At 41.4% G+C, this 26,752-nt stretch overlaps 2 protein-coding genes and 3 pseudogenes across 2 annotated transcripts; all 5 read left to right on the top strand.

Moving 5' to 3' along the window:
* Window positions 1-7,385: 7,385 nt before the first annotated feature.
* LOC146674123 (uncharacterized) lies at window positions 7,386-11,786 on the top strand (annotated as a pseudogene).
* A 4,975-nt stretch (window positions 11,787-16,761) lies between these two features.
* On the top strand, window positions 16,762-18,571 carry LOC146674122 (acyltransferase PGAP2 pseudogene; annotated as a pseudogene).
* A 40-nt stretch (window positions 18,572-18,611) lies between these two features.
* On the top strand, window positions 18,612-19,223 carry LOC146674121 (phosphopantothenoylcysteine decarboxylase pseudogene; annotated as a pseudogene).
* Window positions 19,224-20,980: 1,757 nt separating this feature from the next.
* On the top strand, window positions 20,981-23,069 carry LOC146674120 (histone H2A-like). The gene has a single exon (XM_085394125.1). It carries the CDS (start codon window positions 20,994-20,996, stop codon window positions 21,444-21,446), a length of 453 nt encoding a protein of 150 aa, XP_085250251.1. The 5' UTR covers window positions 20,981-20,993; the 3' UTR covers window positions 21,447-23,069.
* On the top strand, window positions 22,863-23,354 carry LOC146674119 (histone H4-like). Its single transcript, XM_085401045.1, has 2 exons — window positions 22,863-22,909; window positions 23,077-23,354. The coding sequence occupies exons 1-2, from the start codon at window positions 22,863-22,865 to the stop codon at window positions 23,351-23,353; spliced, it is 324 nt and encodes a 107-aa protein (XP_085257171.1). The 3' UTR covers window position 23,354.
* The last annotated feature ends 3,398 nt before the right edge of the window (window positions 23,355-26,752 follow it).

Below are 26,752 nucleotides of genomic sequence, written 5' to 3'. Positions count from 1 at the left end.
GCTTCTCCATTTTTTTAACTAGTGACTAGGTTTTCTCAGAAGTTCATATTTATTGATCCTGTCACTCATGCTTGTTCAATGTCTTCCCAGCTGCCTTCAAAACACCTGTGGCAGAGACATCAACACCAGTGAAGAGTGGAAGGAACAGCCTATATGCAGTGCCAGCTTTGTTTATAGTGGCGATTTTTGTACTTTTCCTTTAGTAAATAACTACTGTCTATTTATGTGAAGTAGCAGCCCATTACAGATCACTCCTGAGACTGTAATGAGGCTGCTGACAGTTTTTTGAAGTATTGTCAAAATTCCTCAGAGCTGTACCACAGAGCAGTGCACACTTACATCATCCTCCACTGTCCCATATTTAACACAAACTTATGCACTTTTATTCCCAAGTTTGTTTGTTTTTTCAGTGATTTTTCCATTTTTTTTTCCTCTCTGACCTGCTGCATCCCATGTTGATATGTTTAGGCTAAAACATGTGGAAAAGAGAAGTTTAATCATCACTTCACCCAAAAATACTATTTATCCCAAATCTGAAACATGTTAGTTCATCCTAGCTGGATTGTTATTCACATCACAACATTGTCATTATTCACACAATGTATTTATTTTTCATTGGTACAATGTGTGACTAGCACAAATGCTAACCATAAACTGAAAGTAAAAGGGTTAGCAGCTGCTTTGTTATAGTTCTTACAATTTTAATGCTACCTCAGCTTTATAAGTTCTGAAGGAGTTAAAAAATATGCTGTTAATTAACTCTGGTGCTAATGGAGCTCCTTCAGTTTACATATAAGTGTTTTTGTATCGGCTTCTGTTTGCAAACCATCTTCTTCTATGGAGCAGTTTAGACTTGATAAAGGTTTATGTGCACATGCCTGGTAAGGACATGAGGAGGAAACAGCAGGAGCTGTGTGAGGCTACTAAAGGCAGTGCTATAACATTTTTCTGTTATCATTTTATTATAGATTAAGTGCAAGAGTTGTTAGGTGTGGATAATTAGATTATAGTTTATTGCAATAACAAGTTGTGCCTTGTTCTCAGATAGACAGCAAGTGGAGAGTGATATATGAAATGATGGGATGGAAGGAAGAAGAGAAGCAAAGAGTGAATCACAGGCAGAGCCTAAATTATTTCTCACAGTTTTTTGTTGCCTTATGGTTCCAAGCGCTGTCACCAATCTTTGCATTTTGTTATTATCTCATGACACTTGTTTAATCAGCTACCATCTCTCCTATGGACTTTTTAATGTCTACAGTCTCAGATCAACACAGCCCTGCCCTTCCCATATTAGATTCTTGATGAATGTGTGTTGTTGTTATTCAGCCTGGTTCAATGTGCCCCTTTTTAACTTTGAGCACCCGCCCCTTTAAACCTCTCTGCACGGCCCTGATAAGATTAACCAATGAGAGGCTCTCTCACCTTATTTGTTGCTGTTATACTTTCTAATAAGCTTTTTTGGTCTCTGACTGGGGTGTTAGCTTTTTCTGAGCATTTTGTTGAACCATAGTATATCCCTCTGGTCTTAATTCCAGAGTTAGATCCTCGAGGTCTTTATTCCATCTCCTCTTTGTAATCAACTGAATGAACACTGATTTAAAAAAAAAACATGATGACACATTGTTTTTCAGAAATTTCAGAGAAAAGCAGCAGAACAGCAGGAAAGTTTCACTGAGTAAAACATTCAGATTAATCTGTGGCATGTCTGCTTGAACTCTAGTGTCATAGTGTCCTGTTTTATAAACCTTCGAAACTGGACCATCATCATTAGCAGAGGTTGACAACGAGATCGACGCTCACACATACCACAGCTTCAGCTATTTGTTTATCAGCAAAACTGGAGACAGGGTTTGAGAACAATGCACTAAATGGGAAAGTATCCACAATTTGTGGAGGTTTACTCAAACACATCTCAGCCTAAGATGTCTTTATTATTTTTTTTAAAAATAAAATACCTCAAACCTACTGAGAGAAAGCTGATCTCTCACCAACTTTATTGGGATGTGGAGATTGGGGGAATGCACTGCAAAGTGGGCAGACTCAAGGGCACTGATTTTAGGAGTTTGTAGAAGTACAGTACATGATCAACTGTAAAACTCTGCTAATAAAAACTGTATAAAAATAAAGAGACAAAAAATAAAGAGACATGTCTAGATCTCCTTTTCGGGATGAGAAGTAACAAGAGTCCAAGTGAAACGATGCAACAGAAGACAGGTTATAAAATATTATTATAACTGCTCTTATATTATTATTATTATTATTATTATTATTATTATTATTATTATTATATTAGTTATATATTATTATAGTTTAATAGTCCGCGTTATTTTCAAATCTTTATAGAAAGGACAAACAACAGCCACGTTTTTGTCTTCTCACGGAAGCTGAAGAAGAAATACAGATCACATGACTGGAACAAAGTTTAAACTGTTTGTGTGTAAAATTGAGTAATAGTGTCTCTATTACGGATGAATCTCAAATTCACTATGAACACACACAATAATTTAAATTGAATTTTTTTAGGCTCATTTGTTGTTTTCTGTGTTTTCCATAATCTGAAACAAGATTGAGTCTTGTTCCAGATTTGTTTTCATTCTGCACTGAAACAGAATAAGTTTTTATCCAATAAACAGGTGCCCATTCTTCAAAGCAAACACCTGTTTATACCTATTTGACAGAGTTATACAGTTATGAATGTGTCTTTTTCAGTGGCTGTCTGTTTTTTTACAACAGATTATTCATTGCATTATTACTCAGAGCTGAGGCATTGCGTACAGTGGCAATTTTCATTAATCATTTCTAAATCCAAACATATAACTACAAAAAACCCTTTCCAACTTTGTTAGAAATACAAAATGTGATTGTTTGTCAAACAGTTCAAAGTGTGCCTTACCAATTTTACTGGGTGATAGTAGAACTTCAATGATGCGACTGACAATTTTTATTTTACAGTTTTGACACAATCAGCTTTTTAGAATAGAATAGAATAGAATAGAATAGAATAGAGACTGTATTGTAATTCAGAACACACACCAGTTAGTTGTCATCAGAACGGAATTTCAGTGCATTTACTTGCCATCAGACTGCACGGTATAAATAAAAATAAATACAAATATAAAGGTAGTAGAAAAAAAAGAATCTAGGATATGTACACGTAAGAACATAGGAGACAATTTCTGTATAGACTATTGTTGGTGGAAACGATTGTACAGATTATTCAATGCTTTTTAATGTTTGGCTTCTTTGTGAGGTTGGGATTATCAGCTGTGTTGTGCAGAAGTCGGCTTTATTTGACAACTGTTAGAAACCATATAATTGTAAGAACCAATCACCTAAGTAAAGATAAACAGCAGTCCATCATTATTTTAAGAATAGTCAGTTCAGAAAACTGCTAAAACTTTGAATGTGTCCCTATGTACAGTTGCAAAAAGCATCAAGCACTATGATGAAACTGGCTCACATGAGGACCGCCCCAGGAAAGGAAGACCAAGAGTCACCTCTGCTGCTGAGGATAAATTCATCTGAGTCACCAGCCTCAGAAATCACCTCAGCCTCAGAGGTTAACAGTACCTCAGATTAGAGCCCAGATAAATGCCACACAGAGTTTCAGTAGCAGACACATCTCTACATCAGCTGTCCAGAGGAGACTGAGTGATTCAGGCCTTTATGGTCAAATAGCTGCTAAGAAACCACTATTAGGCAAAGCAACAAGCAAAAGAGATTTGTTTGTACCAAGAAACACAAGGGATAAAGATCAGACCCACAAGAAATAAAGATCAGACCAGTGGAAATCTGTGCTTTGGTCTGATGAGTCCATGTTTGAGATCTTTGGCTCCACCCGCCGTGTCTTTGTGAAACAAAGAAAAGATGAACAGATCTCTACAAGCATGGTTCTCACTGTGAAGCATGGGGCAGCTTGGAGGGGTAACTGTTGTTTGTAAACTCAGACCTAAATTTAACTTTTGAATCATATTCAAATTTGATTTTTTTTTTATCATATCAACAGCTGTAATGCAGACTTACATGAAGATGTTCTCTTGTTGTCTAACGTAATCTGGACTAAAATCCAGGAGGTAAACAGACAGAAGATGTTTTGTTGTTTTATTTAATTGAAAACCAAATGAAAAGATGACATATTTAATCAACGTGCAGGGTACTCCCATTAAATGGGAGCTCCCTTTGGTAGTTGCACAGCATTAGACTACAGTGAGAGAGACTGTTGTCTGTTTATTTATGTAATTCCAGAATATCATAGTTGTGAAACACAAATGTAGCAGGTGTCAATATATCATAAAATATAAGATAACTAAAGAACAGGACCTTTAATATAAAATAACTAAAGGACAGGACCATTAATATATTCTGCTAATATCCCAGCTGTAATTGGGACACCTTAAACCAGCAGTGAAAGGAAGTGTCACTGCTTCCTTCCGCCCTCGTGCTTTGAAGCTCGTGATTATTGAAAGTTGTGAATCAGAAAGAAGACATACAAGAAGGCGTATGAAACAAGAGGGAGGGGGGCACAAAACACATCAATCCACAAGTGTGCCTAATGATATGATCCCTTTGTGTTCGAATCCACACGAGGGAATTTATGAAGTTCAAATTATTAATGCTGTTTTTTTATGTCTGTTTTAGAGTTCTAGAGGATGCTAAAGACTGTGTGACCTGCAGAGAGTGACAAACAAAATAACTTTTTTTGATAAATGTTGTTGTTTTGCTTAGTTGTCCTCTCGAAGATAATAGTTGTGAGAACAGTTGCCAGAGTCAGTGGAAGAGCTGATTTTTATTGAAAGCTGTAGACTGTGCCTGAAAACCTACAAACACTGACTGTGAGTGTCTCGTTTTTTATCTGAGTGAAGCTCAAATGTGGAGTGGTTTCTGAAATCTATTCTTATGTTGCTGAGAGTTTTGTTACGTTAATATATTAATAAAGTTATGAAATATTATCATAGCATTTTAACTAACTAATCTTCTACACGCTGTAAACATGATAATAGTTATAAATGCTTTTAAAACAATGTGGTTTAACCAACATCAGGGTTTTCCCTTTAGTTTATCTGATGAAGTGGCGCCATCGTGTGACGTAAACATTTCTTTTTTCTGCAGGCTGAAGAACAACAACACACATTCATCAAGAATCTAATATCGTATCACACTATATCACTGTCATCAGGTGGAGAAAATGCAAAGAAAACGTAGCCTGTGTTTTACCTGATGGGTACAATGTTACTGTTGAGGAGTTGCTGCTGCTCCTGCTGCTGATGGTGCTGGGGGGAAGGGCTGTGTTGATCTGAGGCTGTAGACTGTAAAAGGTCCATAGGAGTGATGGGAGCTGATTAAACAAGTGTTATGAGATAACAATAAAATGCAAAGATTGGTGACAGTGTTTATAAGGCAGCAGATTAAAAAAGAAACTGTGGGAAATAAACTAGGTTCTGCCTGTGAATCACTCTTTACGTCTCCATCTGCTCAGGGCCGCGGTTACCATAGCTACTGTGGAAGGTACAGTGAATTAAACAGCTGGCACTGCGATGACTTACTGGCGATATGATTGCTTATGTTTTTCATTACAAAAGAATTGTCTGATGTGGCTGTGTCCTCGGAAATCTGGATATACACCCCGAGGTGAATACATATAAAAAAATTGGATGGTGTAATCATTTCTGGAGGCTGGAGTTTTCAGTATACACAAACAACAAGCTGCTTCAGACACTGATCCTCCCGGTGGAAATGCACCTTCTCTTTCATCCTTGTATAAAACAGACTTTTAATGTTAGTTTAAATTCAAAATACACGGTTAAAAATATATATGAACACTAGATAATAAAGCAGGAGTGGGGAACTCCAGGCCTCGTGAGCCGGTGACCTGCAGGTTTTAGATGTGTCCTTGATCCAACACAGCTGATTTAAATGGCTAAATTACAACTTCAACATGTCTTGAAGTTCTCCAGAGGCCTGGTAATGAAGTAATCATTTGATTCAGGTGTGTTGACCCAGGGTGAGATCTGAAACCTGCAGGACATCGGCTCTCGAGGCCTGGAGAGGCCAACTCCTGTAATTAAAAAAAGTGAATGGTTCAGTCTCATGTGTTCTCTAGTAAGACATTAAATTTCACTAAAACTATGCAGTTATGAAACGTAACTTTAATCTGAGCCAAATCGATTTGCTTAGTTGTAAATAAAAGAGTGCAGTAAACGTGACCTGACAGACAGAAGCTAATTATGCCCTACGGAGCCCCCCAGGGGACATGGGAGAAAAAAAAATTACGGAGGAAAAAAAAAACAATTAGGGAGGAAAAAAAAAATTAAGACGGACTTTTGCGAGCGCTCGCAATAAGTATTGCGAGATCTCGCAAAAGTTTTAGCCGCATTCTTCGGAGGCCGCCAGCTCGAAGCCGACCGGGAGGTCGAGGCACGATGTGCCGGGAAAGCGGTGTTCCTCCCGGCTGTAGTAGGTCTCGACTTCCCGTTAGCTTCGAGCTAGTGGCCGTCAGCTCGAAGCCGACCGGGAGGTCGAGGCACGATGTGCCGGGAAAGCGGTGTTCCTCCCGGCTGTAGTAGGTCTCGACCTCCCGTTAGCTTCGAGCTAGTGGGTGTCAGATCTCCAAAAACGTCGGAGCTCTTTTGCAAATATGTGATGTCTTGTAAACTGAGCAGGTATCTGACGTTTACACAACTACATTCACGCCTCAAAATATCTTAAAAGTGTATTTTGTGACCCAGAAGGAGTAATATTACAACTAAGTAGCTGCCGCCATTGTTGGAGTTTTGCGAGATCTCGCAATACTTTTGCGAGCGCTCGCAATACTTTTGCGAGATCTCGCAAAAGTCCGTCTTAATTTTTTTTTTCCTCCCTAATTTTTTTTTTTCCTCCCTAATTTTTTTTTCCTCCCTAATTTTTTTTTCTCCCATGTCCCCTGGGGGGCTCCGTAATGCCCAGTGTTTAACCTCCACTGAGAATAAAAACTCAGCAAGGTTTTAAAGCTGTGTGCTGGTGAGCAGTAAACTGTGATTATCACCAGGTTAAATGGACACAGAGACACGAAACCAGGTGGAATTGTAATTAAAATGATTTCATTGTTGGCTGAAGATAATACGGATACTAACACATCCATATCTGCCACACAGAGCTCTGCATTTACTGCTCATTTAGAACAAATGACTGTCTCAGCAAACGAGGACACAATCACACAGTCCACTGTCTTTGTTAGATGCGCGCCTGTTTCAGCACAGTTCACAAACTCCCTCGAACACAACGTCCGGCCCACTGTGCGGCTCCACCAATGAGATCCGAGGGCCCGCGCAGTGGTATTAGCATACAGCCTGTATAAAAAGCACTGCTCTCAGTCACGGAGCTCATTCGTTACTTCAAAGTATCGAAGAGAGAAAATACCTGAACCCGCCAAGTCCGCTCCCAAGAAGGGCTCCAAGAAAGCTGTGACCAAGACCGCCGGCAAGGGCGGCAAGAAGAAGAGAAAGACCAGAAAGGAGAGCTACGCCATCTACGTGTACAAGGTGCTGAAGCAGGTCCACCCCGACACCGGGATCTCCTCCAAGGCCATGAGCATCATGAACTCGTTTGTCAACGACATCTTCCTTACTTTTTAGACTGTAGAAAGAAACTCACTAAAAATCCAGCATTGATATGACTTTGCCACTCGCGCCTTTTTATTGCACGGTCTTGTGTCTGTATCGTTTTTGGTTGTCTGTCTTTGTTTTGTTGCAGGGTTGTTTTTTGGTTTTTTTTGTTGTTTTTTTTTCCCACACATGCACATTTATGTGGTCATGTGTCTGTTATATGGAGCACCATGGTCTTTGGAGGAATGCTGTCTCGCTTCACTGTGTACTGTAGCACTGCACATGGTTGAAATGACAAACCCACTTGCTCACTAACCTTACAAACAAAACTAGACTAAGTACTTTGATACATAAAGGGCTGATTTGTTGGACTATCAACGGGCAAAAATTGGCAACTACATGCCAAAATCTAAACTAAGAGAAATTCGTATTAGTTTGTTTTTTGTAATCCCCCCTTGGCAACCTTGGATGGATGACACCTTTAGCATTTGCCTTTACTGCCTATGCCACAGGCCCTGCTGTGTCCTTCACATCCAGCTTTTCTAGCTATAACCAAAGAGGAATTTCCATCAAAGCTGTCTTCAATCTAACTCCTAATTTGATGGCTCCATAGCCACCTTTTTTATCTACCTTTATATAATGCAACTATTGTAGTAAGTGCTGTGCATAAGATGGAGGAGTTGTACAGGATGTCGGTAGGAATGATTTCCTGTGGTGTTCAGAGGTGAATTTTGGTTCTCAGTCTCTCACTCCTGTGACTGGTCAGCATTTTACTTATCTTGGACAGAAAATTGTGGTTACACATTTTTCAGTAGGTGGAAGAATCACAGAATCCTCCAGAAAGAAGAGCAGAGATATACTGGGCATAACTAAAGACACTAGATTAAACTGAGGTCGCTATCCAGGACATGAGATGAGCTTTATTAGTCCCACAGCTGGGAAATTCACCAACATGGGCAGAGCAGGATAAAATAAACAATTACAACAATATTACTATGAATAAAATGATTAAATATGTTTGACTAGTAGAGTCAACAAGACGAGGTTTAACTGGGAGATAAGCTGGATGTGTTTAGCAGGTATTGAGTATTACACATTGAGATACGCAGTGATCAGTTTGTGGGTGTGTGTAGTCACGTGTTCATTCACTGCTGTTGTTTATTGTAGAGTCAGTAACTGTAGAAGGAAACTGAGTCAATGCAGACTAAGAGATCAGAGCCAAAGTGTGGAAGCGAGCTGCTGTAAGGTCACTAATGAAGCTTCTGATGTACAACAATGTGAGTGAAACTGTGCTTTGGTTAGAAGCGAGCAGCTGTCACACAAGTCTCGCTGCTCCGTGGGCCTCCAGCAGCATCGGTGTGTTTGCTGGGAGCTCGCAGCGTCACTTTGTCCCAAAGCTGCGCTCACCAGATGCTGCTTTTAACTCTGAGTGTGTGAACAAACATGTGTATCAGCTGGAAAAGGCTTTTTACGGAGCTCTGCTGTGGCTCCACCGGTTTTAGCAGAGAAAAGAGTCAAAGAAGCCGCCGAGCAGCGCTGAGCTCCGCACCGAGTCACTGAGCTTTGGGTTAGCGCCACGAACCGAGAGCACGAGAGTCCGACACGAGGCCTGTACGAGGAGACACAAGCCCGCTGTGGACGGCTCCACTGTCGACCTGCAGTGCTGCTCACACACTCACTTTAAGCTCTTTGATCCCGAGACACGAAACACAAAATGAAGCATTGCGAGGCACGCGCGAGAGCTGCGCGCGCTGCCTTCACTCTCAACGGTTCTCATGATGCGTTTAAGTGCAGCGTGGCGCTTCCGACTTGCCATCGCTGTACCGTGAATCTCGATCAGACGCGAAAGAGGAAAATGTCCGAGGAAGCTCCCGCACCTGCTGCCGTCCCAAGGCGGCCAACAGGAAGAAGACAACGACTTCCAAGCCCAAGAAGGCCGGCCCCAGCATGGGCGAGCTGATTGTGAAAGCCGTGGCCGCTTCCAAGGAGCGCAGCGGCGTGTCCGCAGCCGCACTCAAGAAGGCTCTGGCTGCCGGAGGCTACGATGTGGACAAGAACAAGGCCCGCGTTAAAACCGCCATCAACGAGTGTGATCGTGTGTACAGTGTCTCTTTATGTTTGTCTCCACGTTGGTTGAGTGTGGAATAAGTGCATATGAGAGCATGAGGGTGGGAATGGATGTTTGTATCTGTGTGTGCCTGTATGTCTGTGTCTATATGTCAGGTTGGGTATCAGACGCCACCTCTCTGGGGACATCTCAGGCCCTCCAAGGTTTGGAGGCCTATCTCCCCCACCACCACCACCACTTCCCCTGCCAGTGGCGGACTCCCTCAGACATCGGTGCGTTGGTGGTTCTTTGTGTCTGGGGGTGGGCGTCCAGGTACACACCGGCTCACTCCTTGGCGGCCGCTTATCGGGGCCTGGAGCCTGGGGCTCGCTCGGGCCACTTCGGAGGTGGGGTGCCCCCGACCTCTCGACCTGGGGCTCGGTCACTCAGGCACAGCTGGCTGCCGGCGGAGCTCACAGGCGCGTCACTGCAACTCCCCCTGGCTTCTGCTCCGCGGCTGCTGAGTGAGCCCTCATCTGGGACTCTCCTCAGCTCTTTCTGGGACAGTGGCGCGGCTGCCCCTCTGTTGGTCTTCCTTGGTCTCTTGTGTTCTGGGGGCCTCTGGATGTCTGGAGTTTTGATCTCCTCCATACCTGCTTCATGCCCTGGAGGACGGGGCTGTGGCCCCCCCACACCCTCTAGCAGATCATTACATGAAGGAACCTTTTAAAAACAAGCGTGTCCATGCTCACAGGTGTACACACGGGTGATCACACCCACAAACTACACCCTTTTTGGCTCCTACCTCAAAGCACACTGTGTTCTGTTGATCTTATGTGCTGCACAATAATGTTTAATATTTAGTATTTACTGTCATATTCCCATATATCATTGTGATGTTGTTTATTCTATTACTCTTGTTTTCTTCTGCTTGTTTTCTTTTTTCTTTCTCAACAGGTGATTCAGGTGATCGATATATGCATTTTTTTTCTGCTCATTCTGTTGGTTTTTGTTTTTTGCCCTTCTCCCCCGTCCCTCTTCTCAGCTGTTTCTCTTTCCCTCTTTCTTTCTCCCCTTCTTTCCCCCAGTCAAGTCTGTCCCGTATTCAGCAAGTGAAAATAAAATAAACAATAAAAGGTGAATCAAATGGACCATTACGGCAAGGCTGGGATGGTCAATTTGGTAAAGTAAATCCGTTGGGCATCTTTCTTTGCCTTTAGACAACAATTCTGATGGCAAAAGAGCCAAACGGGACAGGCAAAAAAAAAAAAAGAAAAAAAAAAGACCGCCATCAAGAGCCTGGTGGCGAAGGGCACTGTGGTGCAGACCAAGGGCACCGGGGCCTCCGGATCCTTCAAGATGAACAAGAAGGTTACTGAGAGCAAAGCCAAGAAGCCCGCAAAGAAAGCCGCTCCTAAAGCCAAGAAGCCCGCCGCGGCCAAAGCCAAGAAACCGGCAGCAGCCGCTAAGAAGTCGCCCAAGAAGACCCAAGAAGCGGCGGCCAAGAAAGCGCCCAAAAGCCCCAAGAAGGCGGCAAAGAGCCCCAAGAAGGTGCTCAAGAAGGCTCCTGCACCAAAGAAATCCCCCGCCAAGAAGGCCGCCAAGCCCAAAGTCAAGAAGGCGGCCACAGCAGCCAAGAAGAAGTGAGCTGACACCACTCTCACACTCAACAACGGCTCTTCTCAGAGCCACCACAGCAACACACAAGAGCTCCTTCCTCTCACTCACTCACCACTCTGTCATTCACAATAATGTCCATGTTATTAAAACACGGGGTTTTTTTTCTCCATTGTCCTCATTACAATTACAACTTGGATTACTATCATGGTGCACATTAGTGCTGTTTAAGCAAGTCTACAACTCCAGAGGAATACAAATATTAACGACTTAATATTTATAATCACACCTTCGTAATACAAGTCATAAACTGTTAAAAGTTAGCAACTACATTTTAAAATATTCTATTAAACAACACATAATACATTCATAGATGCATGTTATTATTCACGTATGAAATACTGAGTTCTATTTTTTAAAAGCCTACACTGGCTGTTGTACTGGAAGTACACTGTATATTTTAATGATACCTAGCTAATATAATCCACTTGAAATGCTCTAATCTACAACCTTACCTGACTAAATCTAGTCCAGTTGAATTGATATTGTGTGATTTCAAGGACACATTTTACTCCAAGCTGAGCCCGTACTGCTATTTATTTTACCATGGAGCTCTGTAGCGTGAAGGATGAGGGGAATTAAATTCGTCACAGGGAGGCGCCCGAGCGAGATGAGCCATACCACGCCTCTCATGCTTTCGGATAATAATTTGTCTTGTATATATATATATATATATATATTTTTTTTTTTTTTGCCTGTCCCGTTTGGCTCTTTTGCCATCAGAATTGTTGTCTAAAGGCAAAGAAAGATGCCCAACGGATTTACTTTACCAAATTGACCATCCCAGCCTTGCCGTAATGGTCCATTTGATTCACCTTTTATTGTTTATTTTATTTTCACTTGCTGAATACGGGACAGACTTGACTGGGGGAAAGAAGGGGAGAAAGAAAGAAGGAAAGAGAAACAGCTGAGAAGAGGGACGGGGGAGAAGGGCAAAAAACAAAAACCAACAGAATGAGCAGAAAAAAAAAAAGAAATAAATAAAAAATGCATATATCAATCACCTGGATCACCTGCTGAGAAAGAAAAAAGAAAACAAGCAGAAGAGAACAAGAGTAATAGAATAAACAACATCACAATGATATATGGGAATATGACAGTAAATACTAAATATTAGTTTCTAAAATTGACGGCGTCTTCATTAATCCCATGCAAACGTACACCTATCTGGAACAACCCTGTCTTGTATATTTTTAACTATTAAAAGATTTTCATCTTGATTTGCATACTTATATTGAATTACACCTTCATTTTTGGTTTCATTAATTTTTTTATAGATATTTTTCGTATTATCTTGGAGAATATCCATCCATTCGCTTCCGCTTGTCCTTTTCAGGGTCGCGGGGGGCGCTGGAACCTATCCCAGCTGTCATAGGGCGAGAGGCGGGGTACACCCTGGACAGGTCGCCAGTCTGTCGCAGGGCCAACACACAGGGACTAGGGTCTCATCTTCATCACAGTCGGTCATAGGACATTTCATGGTGGTAACAAAACAACTCCACTTCACCACCGCCCTCACAGGGAGGCGCCCGAGCGAGATGAGCCATACCACGTCTCTCATGCTTTCGGGTAATAGTTTGTCTTGTATATTTTTAACTATTAATAAATTTTCATCTTGATTTGCATACTTATATTGAATTACACCTTCATTTTGTATTCCATTAATTTTTTTATAGATATTTTTCGTATTATCTTGGAGAATATTTAAACCATAATGTTCCCATTGACTTGATAAGTCACCAAACATAAGTCTGTGGTATGGAACACCCGCTCTGGCCCTGCCTCTTTTCTTTTGCCACAATTGCTCTTTCCCTCGAACCCACGGGGCACCCCGAGAAATTGCGCTTTGAGTAATTTTTATAAAAGGAATTCGCAAAACAATCTCTAAGTCTGGGGCTCCCAAACCCCCGTGTTTCCTAGTCTTGTACATAAATTTTCTCTTAGTCACTTCTCGATTGGATCCCCAGATAAATTTAATGCACATCTTACTTATTTTCATTACAGTTGTTCTCGGGGGAGGAAAAATTGCGGCAAGGAAAAGAAGTTTCGAAATTATGTGTGTTTTTACAATATTAATACGCGTTTTATAATTTGTATCTTTATTTTCCCATTTCATAATTTCCATTTTAATTTCATTTTCTTTCTTATTCCAATTTAGTAAACTAGAGTCAGTATTATCAATCCATATACCCAAAATTTTAATCTCCCTACAAAGAGAGATCATCATTTTAGGTTGTCTGGTCTGATGTCCAAGCCACACCCCTTCAGTTTTTTCTTGGTTAAGCTTGGCACCTGATGCCTGTTCGTAGTGTTGTAATATCTCCATAACTGAAGACAGTTCGTTTTGATTTCTAATTATCACCGTCACGTCATCTGCATATGCCAAAGCTGCGATTTTATGGGATTTGTCAAGGACGTATCCCTTAATCCGTTTATCATCATTTATCCTTTTCAATAAGGGATTAATTGCAAGGACATATAACGCAGCACTCAAAGGACATCCTTGTTTAACCCCGTACTCAGCACTAAAAGGGGGTGAGAGCTTTCCATTTACCTTAACTTGCACTAGGGACTTTTTATAACTCAATTGAATAATGGAAATAAATTGGTCCGGGAAATTATAAGCTTTCATTACTTTCCATAAATAGGAGTGGGAAACAGAATCAAAAGCCCTCCTTTGATCTAATCCTAAAATGCAGAGTTCTGAATCCTTGCCATTATAAATAATTTCTCTTAACATACTTAAGTTATCCCACATCAGTCGTCCCTTAATTGCGCATGTTTGTTCTTTTTCAATGATAATATCTAATACATCCTCTAGTCTGGACATAATTATTTTAGAAAAAATTTTATAATCTACATTCATTATTGTCAGTTGCCTATAATTGTTAATATCTTCTCTATCACCTTTCTTATATAATAAACACATAACTCCTTCATAAAACGATTTACCCATTGTTTCTCTTTCTATTCCTTCATTAAAATACTGAGTTAACAATTCAGACAGTTCTTTACTCACAGTTTTGTAAAATTCAGAGGGGAGTCCATCCAGACCAGGTGTTTTATCGGTACTAAGTTGGTTAATTACTGACTCCACTTCCTCTCTTTTAATTTTTCCAATCAAAGTTTCATAAATGACAGAATCTAATGGTTCAACCTCACTCAAAAAATTGTTAATAGCGTCGCTGTTTGTAGCTATGGGTGAAAACATCTCCGAACAATAGTCTCTAATTACTTGTCTTTTTCCCTCTTCTTTAAAAACTGACTTTCCATGTTTATCCTTAATTGAGACAATAAAATCATTTCGACTTTTCTTTTGATTGTTAAGAATCATATAATCGCTGTTCCCGTGAAAGTCAGTACGTCGCAACATATTAAATAAAACTTCTCTATTGACTCGATCAATGTCCTCTTTAAGAGACATCATTTGATTTTCCTCCTCCTCTTCCTTCTCCTTCTTATTTCTTAAATATATATATCTACTCACATCTTCGTTATATTTTACATTCTTTGCATGATTTATTTCTCTCGCTTTAAATTTAAAAAATTGACACATACGTCGTTTAAGGAGCTCCCAAAGTTCCGAGAAAGAAGTAGTAAAAATCTTAAGATCTAATATTTTCTTAATTTCAGATTTAACTTCGAACCTAAGTAACTCGTTTGCTAACAAGGATGTATTCAATTTCCAATAGTTCAAAAATTCATGGGGGCAACACGATACTGTTGCCATAACCACCATATGATCTGAAAAGTCTGTTAAAAGAGTGTCATATTTCAGACCTTGAACATTATGTGATATGTAGAATCTATCAATCCTTGTTTTAGTTAATGAATCGAATCTAGTGTAGTGGACGGTATGTGGATGCAAGTGCCTGTATAAATCATGAAGTGCTGCTTCCTTACAAACTTTAACCAACAATTTGCTTTCTCGCAGTTCTCTAAATTCAACCTTGGATATTCTGTCAGTAGCTTCAGTAACAATGTTAAAATCTCCACACAAAATTATATTAAAACCAATCTCTAATAAATACTTCAGTTTTTTCAGTAATTGTATCTTTTTCGTTCGTTCGGGTGCATTATAAACATTAATAATACGCAACCTTTGCCCGTAATAACAGCAATCAACAAGGAGGAGTCGTCCCGGTATTATGTCTCTTCTTTTGATTATATTCACCGCATCTTTTTTAAAGAAAATACCCACTCCGTCAGAGCTGTCTTCCCCTATCGATATTATTGAATGGGCAGTGTTCCACATTTTATTTAATTCACATACATCTTCATCACAGTCGGTCATAGGACATTTCATGGTGGTAACAAAGCAACTCCATTGTACCACCGCCCTCACAGGGAGGCGCCCGAGCGAGATGAGCCATACCACGTCTCTCATGCTTTCGGGTAATAGTTTGTCTTGTATATTTTTAACTATTAATAGATTTTCATCTTGATTTGCATACTTATATTGAATTAAACCGTTATTTTTGGTTTCATTAATTTTTTTATAGATATTTTTCGTATTATCTTGGAGAATATTTAAACCATAATGTTCCCATTGACTTGATAAGTCACCAAACATAAGTCTGTGGTATGGAACACCCGCTCTGGCCCTGCCCCTTTTCTTTTGCCACAATTGCTCTTTCCCTCGAACCCACGGGGCACCCCGAGAACTTGCGCTTTGAGTAATTTTTATAAAAGGAATTCGCAAAACAAGCTCAAAGGCTACGTTCACACTGCAGGCAAAAGCGCATCAAATCCGATTTTTTTGACACTATGTGACCCATATCCGATCATGGTATGACAGTGTGAACGGCACAAATCCGATATTTTCAAATCCGATCTGGGTCACTTTTGTATGTGGTACTGAATCCGATACATATCCGATGTTTTAGAAAGCGACTGCTGTTTGAACGGTCATGTCGCATTAAATCCGTCTTTTACGTCACTGACACAAGACAGACGCCAATTATCAGCGCCCGAGAAGACATCACGAACGCTTCCTGGCCATCCCGTGTAGATGTCAGTGAAACTGTTGGGAAGACAACGTTGGAGAAACGTGAACATTTTATTTGTACTGCATAACCTGCAGATTCTGACAAATCTGCAACTATCCTTTGAAGCACCGCTCCTCTAAAACAGCAATAACGATAATTATTAGGTTATCTACATTATTATGTGAATAACAAAATAACTTAAAGCAAAAATTGGGAAACGTAAAGTCCGAAGTCTCTATATTAAGGGCCATCAGTCAAACAATACTGTTTGCTCTGGGTCTAAACAGAGCGCGTTGTGTGTGACGTCTTCTTTTGTGCATGCGGGCCGCTTTGAGTGTTCACACTAGAGCGCGTTTGCTGTCGTATTTTATTTGTAGTGTGAACAAGCAGACAAAAAAATCGGATTTGAACAAAAAATCGGAATTGAGCATTAAGACCTGCAGTGTGAACGTAGCCTAAGTCTGGGGCTCCCAAACCCCCGTGCTTCCTACTCTTGTACGCGTCCACTCATTTTCCCGAAGCCTTGTAGAAACACTACTTGGTTCGTGCCATTCTTCCTCACGTTCCTTTCCCTGTGATAAGAGCAGAAAATGTAGCGAACAGAGGAGACTCGCTGCTCTTAAAGTGTGTGACTGGCTGTGACGCGGTGCCGCTCCGGCTCGTGATTGGTGACGGGCTCCACGTGGAGCATCGCCCCGCCTCGGTGTGTGCTGCTCATTGGATAAAAGTGCATTGATGTTGCGCGCTGCCGCAAGCCTCTCTGCGATTGGTGCGTGACGAATCCGCCCGCGATCTGCGGAAATATAAGCGAGGCTTTGAGTTGATCGGAGCTAGCCTCGGGAGCCGTGAAGGATGCTTCAGGGGCCGTACAGCAACCTGGACCGGGACCGGCTCCTCATCCGGCTGCCTTTCAAAAGCTTCTCCGTGGGGACGTTTCTGCTGCCGGTGACCGGCTTCATCGCCTGTATCTTCATCTCCCTCTGGTACCACTATGAGGAAGCGACGTACACGCACTGTAAGGTGTCCAACTACCTCCCGTCCATCAGCTCCGCCATCAGCGGTGCGCCCGAGCGCTACATCTGGAGCGGCTGCATCGGGCTCCACTCGGCGCCGCGGTACCTGGTGGCCTTCGCCTACTTCAGCTTCTACCGCAGCCGCTTCGCCGACAGGCTGCCGGAGCTGCTGCTGAGCGGGCTGGCGCTCCTCTGCAGCCTCGCCGAGAACACCGGCCTGGTGATGCTCACGTACGTGTCGTCCACGGAAACCTACAGTGTTCATAAGTACGGGTTCATCACGTTCATAGGGAGCTCGCTGGTGCACATGCTCATTACGTGCTGGCTGTGGTACGTCATCAAGAGACACTACGTGAGCTCAGAGGAAGTGACATCATATCACTGGAAGCTGCGTCTCTTCCTGTTCAACATCAGCTGCTGTGTGATCGCTGCCTACTTCTTCAGACGCCACAACAAATACTGTGAAGCAGGAATCTACTCTCTGTTCGCCGCCTTCGAGTACCTGGTGGTCTTCTCCAACATGGCCTTCCACATGACGGCCTTCTGGGACTTCGGGAGCAAAGAGGTGACCGTGGCCACGCCGCCGGAGGACAAACGATACTGAGCAGGAGGGGGCGGGGTGTTAATGCCATTTCTGAACTCAAGAGCAGAGAGAGGAGTCTGATGACATCATTCCAACGACACCCTGACCTTCGGAGCAGGACGGCGTGATGGAGACGTGGACCAGAGTTCTTCTTCTGTTGTTGTTTCTCTAGTGTGCCTGTGTCTTTGAATCATCAGAAATGATGCGTATTGATGATGTCACACTTGTTTACAGAAACAGCTGATCAGGGTTTTAATGGTTTTATTTCCACACAGATAAAAACCATCAGAGACTAAATAAATGTGATGGTGATGATGATTTCATGGTGGTGTTCTTCATCCTCGTCGTCACCAGACGTTTAGTTTATTAAAAACAAGAAAAGCTTTTCCAAAGTGGCCGATGAATAAACGCTGAAGGAGAAAGTGTTGGAAATGTAAAGAAATACAAATGAACCTTTGAGTAAAGAACAAAATGTTTTGACAGAAATCAGAGAGGCTCAGACGGTCTGAGCATGTGAAGAGGACGGAGGCGGAGCTGCCGGCCTGCAGTGTTTGTATCTTAAACAATCCTGCAGCACGTTACTGAGAGCACACAGGAAATCGTTTTAGTTACACAGGACGTGAAACGTTGCGCGTCGGTTGGAGGCTCACAGACTTTAAAGAAGAAAAAAAAAAAAGCAAGACTCTTTTTGCTCTTTTTGCTGACAGGCAGCAAGACGACCACATGTCAAGTTTAAAAACTGATTTGTTGAAAACTTCCGGGACATTTAATGTCCTTGTTGGAGTGACAGGGAGTGTTGCAGACTTGAAACTGCCTCTTTTGGTCTCCCAGCTTCTTGAACTCTCTGGGGTGGATGTACGAGTAGTCACTACAGAGCATGCCAAGCACTTCTATAATTCTGCTGAGGTGTCAGTCAAAATCTACAGTGACGAGGATGAATGGGAGCTGTGGAAACAGAGATCTGACCCTGTGCTACACATTGAGCTAAGGCGTTGTGCAGATCTACTTGTCATTGCCCCTCTTGATGCCAACAGTCTTGGAAAGATTGCTAGTGGTATTTGTGATAATCTGCTGACGTGTGTGGTAAGAACCTGGGATACCAGTCGTCCTCTTCTGCCCTGCAATGAACACAGCTATGTGGCTGCATCCTATTACAGCCCAGCAGGTATCCAGACTGAAAGAGTTTGGATATGTGGAAATCCCCTGCGTTGCCAAAAAGCTAGTGTGTGGAGATGAAGGTAAAGGTGCCATGGCAGAAGTATCGACAATTGTCAGTCTTGTCAAAGAGTATCTTCAGAAACCAGATGAGTCATCTTTGGAGGCATGAACGTCATATTGTACATCCAAGCAAAGGCCAAAGCAAAAGAAACACTATGCCTTGTTGTTGGATTTGTCAAACTGCCACGGTCCAACACACTCATGGTAAACACATTTACTTGCTTTCACCTGTTTTACTTCATAAATTCACTTCTTAGAATGTGTGGGTGTGTCCAGAACATCATGACTGAGATCTCTCTAAATCCTCTTTTGGTATTGTTAAACCTGTTGGGGCACAGCGGCTTTACATTTCAAAGACGTGCATTGACTTTTTCAACATTAATTCCCATCATATCACCTCTGGAGCCTGATCAGCCCAGAGGTTAAAAACAAAAAAGTTGGTAGTGTGAGACGTTAATTTTTAGCTGTCACCATCAGTTTTTTGAGGTACATTTTAAACAGTTTTGTGTTGTTTTTTTGTATATTTATTTTGTTTAGATAGTAACACATTATTTGGTATCCCAAGTAACATAAAAGATAAGGTAGCAACAGCTGCATCTCTCAGAGATGACATGAAAGTGCGTTTTGTATTATACATTTTTTCCTGACTTGAACAGACAGTTTGAGCCTGTTTACGATGTGCTCGACTTGTTTTTCCTGGAAAGGCTTTCCTCTGAATTTACCTTTGTTTATTCTTTTTGTTTAATGTTAGCTGACGTATTCAGATATAGATATAAGGATAATGAAAACTGCGACATGCCACATTACTGTTTGCTAAGTACCACCCTAAATGAACATCTAATAATATACCTGTTAAAAAGGCCATATTTATACTCCAAGCTGTAAAATGTGTGATTATACATTTTGTTTATTTGCTAAAGGAACTAAAATTTTTGTCATTATCAAAGGGAAAGAGACAAAAGTGCAACAAGTTAAAATTTCAGTCATGTATTCCCATCAGATTCATGAAAGCCGTTGTAATTTGGGGTTTTCTGTGGGTTTTAATTAGTTATTTGAAGTGTCCTTTTTCCAGGATCGATTATTGAGCATAATCAATCATATCAGACATACAGAATGTGCCTTTAATGACTTAAAAAAACAAGAATTGGGTGCATGAGAATTTCTAACTCTGGTTGTTTTCCTTTTAAGCATAGTCCACACATTTTCATTAGGGTCGGGGAAGGTGATTCCTGAAGCTTGCCTTATCTATTCCAAAACCAGGTTTAGTTTTTGGATTGTTGTCCTGTCCAGCTCTTGATTTGAGAAAAAGTTGACGAATTTGGAGGTAGTCCTCCTCCTTTAATATTCTGCCAGTATTGCTGGAAGCAAAACAGCCCCAGAGCATGCTGCTACCACCACCATGCTTGACAGTTGCTACAGTGTTTGTCCATTTGAAAGCCTCACCTGTGCTCCTCCTAAACATACCTCTTTATTGTCTCAATCTTTGTCACATCTTTGACCATAAAACATTTTTCCAGAAGGCTTGTTCACATGTGGACAGCTGCAAATTTCAGTCGAGCTTAAAGGGTTTGCTTTTGGAGGAGGAGCTTCTTTCTTGGTTGGCAACCTCTCAGTCACTAAAAGTTGTAATCAGTCGCTAACGACGAGTTATTAGACCTTGGCTTTGTCGACCTAAGACACTGTAGAACCTTCAGCACCAATTATTAAAAAATGTAAGTAAGTGCATGTATATATTTGAGCCTGCATTTATATTTTGACCCTGTGTGGATAAGAGACAATCCAAAATGAATTCTTGTTTTTTTTGTTTTTTAAAGTCACTGAAGATGAATGGTGAACAATCATTCCACTCTGGGAAAGTTTTAAAATAATAAAAAGCCCAAAATTACCATGACATTCATGCCCATGGTGTGTATATGTAAGCTTGGTTGTTCATATGTGTGTGTATATAAAATAAATGATAAAATATGCAAGACTGGAGGCAAAGCCAGAGCTAAGGCCAAGACCCGCTCATCCCGTGCCGGGCTTCAGTTCCCCGTGGGTGGTGTCCACAGACTGCTGCATAAAGGCAACTATGCCGAGCGTGTAGGAGCCGGCGCCCCCGTTTACCTGGCAGCTGTGCTCGAGTACCTGACCGCTGAGATCCTGGAGCTGGCTGGCAACGCAGCCCGCGACAACAAGAAGACTCGTATCATCCCACGTCACTTGCAGCTGGCTGTGCGCAATGACGAGGAGCTCAACAAGCTCCTGGGGGGAGTCACCATCGCTCAGGGTGGTGTGCTGCCCAACATCCAGGCTGTGCTGCTGCCCAAGAAGACCGAGAAGCCCGCCAAGGCCAAGTAAACGCAAAGCGCTCGGCTTCACAAAAAAACAAAGCCTCTTTTAAGAGCCACACAATTCTCTCTGAGCAAACATCCTTCTTGCTGTGACTGTGTCTGTAACATTTTGTGTATTGGGAAATGTAGATTATGTATCTTGATTTATTTTGAAATGTATGTTCATTCATGTCATCTTACATAGTCAGGGACTGAAATCCACCTTCAAAATATACTATCATGAGTGCTTAAGCAGTGTGTTTCTTTTATTCACAAGACAAGAATAGAGGGTCTTAATATAAAGTCAAATTAAAACTAAAGCAAAAAGCTCTCAGTCTCTCCTGCTGAGTGGTTGAGGCTTGTGCCTTGTTCAACCTCATTGCTCATCTTACTAATTTAGAATAAATAGGATGTCACTAATTATTAGCTTCATAACTACCACTGTAGACACTCATCATGGTTCACTCGCTTGATAATTAAAGCAGTTTCTACGCTCATGGAAACAGACAACACGTGGTACATGACACTGTGGCAAGATCACAAACCTTGTCAAACACAATAGGAAATCATAACAACGTGAGGAGAGGGACAGGTGGACTTCTTTGGTGCTGCAGAAACTACCCAGGTACAGAGGGAGGAAAATGTGGAGCTGTTAGCAACATGTTCAGCACCACTGCTGCTAAATATGGGACATTTTGCAAAGTCACTTACATCTACGCTTAGTTAACCCCTGTTTTAAGGACAGTAGTGGGTTTGAGCAGGATTCGAACCTGGGCCTCCTGGTCTCAAGGCGGCTATTCATCCCATTGTGTTCTCAGAGCATATCATGCGACCTTAAAGCTCTCAAGAATTCCATTAAGTTGCTGAACCCTGACCTCTGACGTTGCAAATTAGTTGGTTTAGCTATAAACTTTGGTGTGTAACTCTGTAATATCTATAAAAAAATTAATGAAACCAAAAATGAAGGTGTAATTCAATATAAGTATGCAAATCAAGATGAAAATCTATTAATAGTTAAAAATATACAAGACAAAATATTATCCGAAAGCATGAGAGACGTGGTATGGCTCATCTCGCTCGGGCGCCTCCCTGTGAGAGCAGTGGTACAGTGGAGTTGTTTCGTTACCACCATGAAATGTCCCATGACCAACTGTGATAAAGATGAGACCCTAGAACATCTTCTATTGGATTGTTATAGGACAACTGAGATCAGGCAGAAAATGACAGAGATTGGCTATGATGTGGATGTTAATATTAAAGCAGTTAAATATGGTTTGTTTAAAGAAAAATGTGTGACGACAAAAGGAGACTCTTTTGGTTAGTAATGTGTGTAATAAACACACATATTTGGAAAACCCGTGCCAAAGGAGTACTTGAACAAAAGATGATAAGTAGTGATGTGGTGAGTAAACATATCATTACAGATCTGTGGAGAAGACGAACAATGGACCTGAAACTTGGGAAAGTTTTCCCCTGGAATGTATTGAAATTGTAAGTTTTAAAAGTGGTTTGTGGACTCAGATGCTCGATTTTCCTCCTTGTTTGACTTTTTCTTTGGTGAGTGGTGTGTGATCACGGTTTTGTATATGTAATTGTATGTGTGTGTACATTTTATATGTAATTTTGTATACTTTAAATAAAGTGTTTAAAAAAAAAAGTAAAGGAGGCGCCAAGCATCACCGTAAAGTTCTCCGTGATAACATCCAGGGCATCACCAAACCCGCTATCCGTCGTCTGGCTCGCCGTGGCGGAGTGAAGCGTATTTACGGTCTGATCTACGAGGAGACTCGTGGTGTGCTCAAGGTGTTCCTGGAGAACGTCATCCGTGATGCCGTCACGTACACTGAGCACGCCAAGAGGAAGACTGTGACCGCCATGGATGTGGTGTACGCTCTGAAGAGGCAGGGCCGCACTCTGTACGGCTTCGGCGGTTAAACTCATTCTCTCCTAATCCATCAAACGGCTCTTTTAAGAGCCACACACTTCACTTTGAGAGCTGTTCTGTTATGGTGTTATATTTTTTTTTCTGAAGTCTTGAAAATATTAGTGAAATACCTGCCAGTATTTCCATACCGACTGCTGATGTAGTGTGTTAGAACTTCACGAACGATTACCGACTGACATTGCCTACATATTGTAACGGACTGGGTTACAAGTTAGTTGACTGTTGTGTTATCAGTGTTCTGTGTTGAGAATTGCAAATTACTTATGGCATAGTTGGACCACACCCGCAGCATGGTGATTTACTGAGTGTCCTTGAATGTGCAGTAGTCTAGAGGCCGGTTAGCCTGTCAATCAGATCAGCTACCAATGACAAAGTCTGGAGGAGAGCAGGTGTGTGTGTGTGTGTGTGTGGTTGGCGGAAGAGAGAAGAGTGTCGGTGGTTGTGCTGTTGCTGTAGAGCGCACTTTTTTCCCCTGTTTTGGCGTTGGCTACGGCCCACAGTAGCCCGTGTTACTATTCTGAATAAACACCGGTAACCGGAACGCTGATCGTCTGTCTTCTGTCGAGGGACGCTACAATATTATATTGACTCTTCGTTTTGCTATAAGATTCAGCTGTAATGCGTGCTTTTCTTCACAACGTTACAATAACTGACATGACCACAAACTGAACTTCAGAAGTTAGAGACAATGTTTATGCTTCTGACAGCATAAACTCTGACAGCACTGAGCAGCTCCTTTAGTGGCAGGCTGCAGCACCCACGATGTGGGACAGAGAGATTACTCAGGTCTTTCCTCCCCACTGCTGTCAGACTCTACAACAAAGACTTGCAGCTGATCAAACACACACATCCACACAAGTGCAATAAGACTGCTATATGTGCAATTCTTTTTTTCTGACAAAGTTGTACTTTTCTATTTTCTTACTCAGTTGTATATAGCATTTGTATTCTATTTTATTCTATTGCATACCAATGTTTTCTAATTTCCGCTACATAACTTTGCACTTTTGCTGTAACAAAATAAATTTCCCACCTGTGGGACTAATAAAGGTCATCTAATCTTATCGTATGCACTTACGACACAGATCTCTGGTTTCAAAGCAAGTTTTTAAAAAGAAAAGTCTGGGTAATAACTTCACAATTTAAGTCAGTCAGATTTTTATTCATGTACTAAAACAACTAAATGTGTTGCACATACTGATAGACTAACAGGGCTGTCCCACTTCAGTTCTAGTGTGAACATGAGTTTGACACCTATGGATTAAAGATTTAGTGTCATTACTTTAACCAAGTGTACTCTCAGAGGTGAGTGGCTCTTACAAGAGCCGTTAGTCGGTTGAGGAAAGTGGCTGGATTTTATTCAGCTTTCTCAGTCTTCTTGGCCTGGATGTTGTGCAGCACACCACCCTGAGCGATCGTCACTCAGCCAAGCAGCTTGTTCAGCTCTTCGTCGTTGTGGACGGCCAGCTGCAGGTGGTGGGGGATGATCCTGACAAGGGCGTGTTTTGGCAGTGGTGGGGACGGATGATTCAACCACCGAACCCTGCCCTGCTTTTGTCTTTGTTTCTTGATAAAAAAAAAAGGAGAAATACACTTGCCTACATTTGCTATTCTACATGCGTTTAAACAATTTAAAATTACAATTCATAGTTTTATATGTGAATTACTTAATGTTAAATTACCATTAAACAAATGACTGAGTAAGTATTTTAGACTTTTGTTTGCTTCAGTCATATTCCATATAAATCAGGTATCATACCAAAAAAAAAAAAAAAAGAAGCTTGAAATACAGTCATGACAATAAAAGAATATAACTTTAAGGACTTAATAACATTACTTCAGTTATAGTGCACCAACATCTCTTATACATTAGCACTAAGGGAACACTTATTGACCTGGTGGTTTTTGTCCAACTACGATTACCACAAAGTAAAAGATCTCTCAGCAAAATGATGCAACATTTTAGGCACAATATTGCCCCGATCAAATCAGTGAGCTGGGATGTTTTATTCTCAACATGAACTACTGTTACAGCAAAAGACATGGACTACTGGTGTCCCACACAACAACTCAATGTCCATGTGAAGGAGCCAAACACATGCCTGCTCCTCTTGTTAACTGAGATAAACTGCTGGCATATTTGTTTTACATCTATACTGTCCAGTCTCTCCTGGTGGACATGGCATACATCAGGATTGTTTCATCTCATTTGAGTCATTGTTGACCTTAGCCATCTTTTTAGTCTTGTGAGAGCACTGAAGCTTCTTTCAGCCTCACTACATGCGTTTTATCCTCAGATTAAAATTATTGTGTGCTTGATGTGCCTCACCTTTGGGCCTGGCTCTTCCCCTCTGACTGCACTAGGACATATTGCCACCTGATAAAATAACACATGGATTCGTGCCATATAAAAAGTGAGACATGTCAATTCAGATTCTCTGTCAAATATACACTAATGAAACAATTTACATCAGCAGCCTAACAATTGTCATGATAATAAATACTAGTTAATCTATAGCACCAAATCATCAGTCAGTCACCTGTGACCTCGCCTCTTCACCTCTGTCCGAGCTACAACATGGCAGAGCTGCCTCTGTCACCTGATGAATAACAGTGAGCCATTCCACATACATGCAGTCACACATGTGCTTCAAATACAGTCATGAACCACCAAGTCATCATCCAACTTCACCTGTGATTCTTGTATCACCATTACTCCACCACTACACCATTATTAAAACAATTTGTGCAAAGTGCACTCCAAGGTGGAATATTTGCAAAATCATGACTACCTCATGATATTTTGTCTCAAAAATTAACCCTATGAATATGTCAGGATATGTTTACATGTTTGTTTTGCATCTATGAACAGAATCAACTTTCTGGAGATTTACTTTCCTGGGTGACTGAGAATGCATCAAGACGTAAACAGCTCCCTGAAAGGCACAGCCAATCACATTGACCATAGTGAATGAGGCAATTCTGAAAATAAAGTCAGTGAATTCCACGTTGATCCCAACTGTAACTTCTGGTATAGAAACAGCATGAAGATTTAAGTGTGAGCATAAGACTTATATTATAAAAACAATACTAATAAAAACAGTAAAGGAGCGAGCTCTTGGTGCAAGTGAGTGAGGTGGCTCTGAAAAGAGCCGTTGTTTGTAGGAGAGCGTGTAGCTTAAGCTCTCTCTCTGCGGATGCGGATGTGCAGAACTTGTCTGTGTCACCATTTCAGAGAATATGATCAAGAGATGACAATAGCCAAATTGTCCAGCAGGTGCCACTGTGGAGATGGTTTCAGATTGTTTTGAATCACAAACACTTCAAATCTTTCATGAAGCCTTGCTTTGCTCATCATGGTGACACCTTCACTGGAGATCTGTATCTCA

Source organism: Rhamphochromis longiceps, linkage group LG3 (genome assembly GCF_057381845.1).
Source record: "Rhamphochromis longiceps isolate RC_006_pf linkage group LG3, R_longiceps_female_GT1.1, whole genome shotgun sequence".
In the NCBI taxonomy this organism is placed as follows: Eukaryota; Metazoa; Chordata; class Actinopteri; order Cichliformes; family Cichlidae; genus Rhamphochromis; species Rhamphochromis longiceps.
This window is presented reverse-complemented; position numbering and strand designations above follow the sequence as displayed.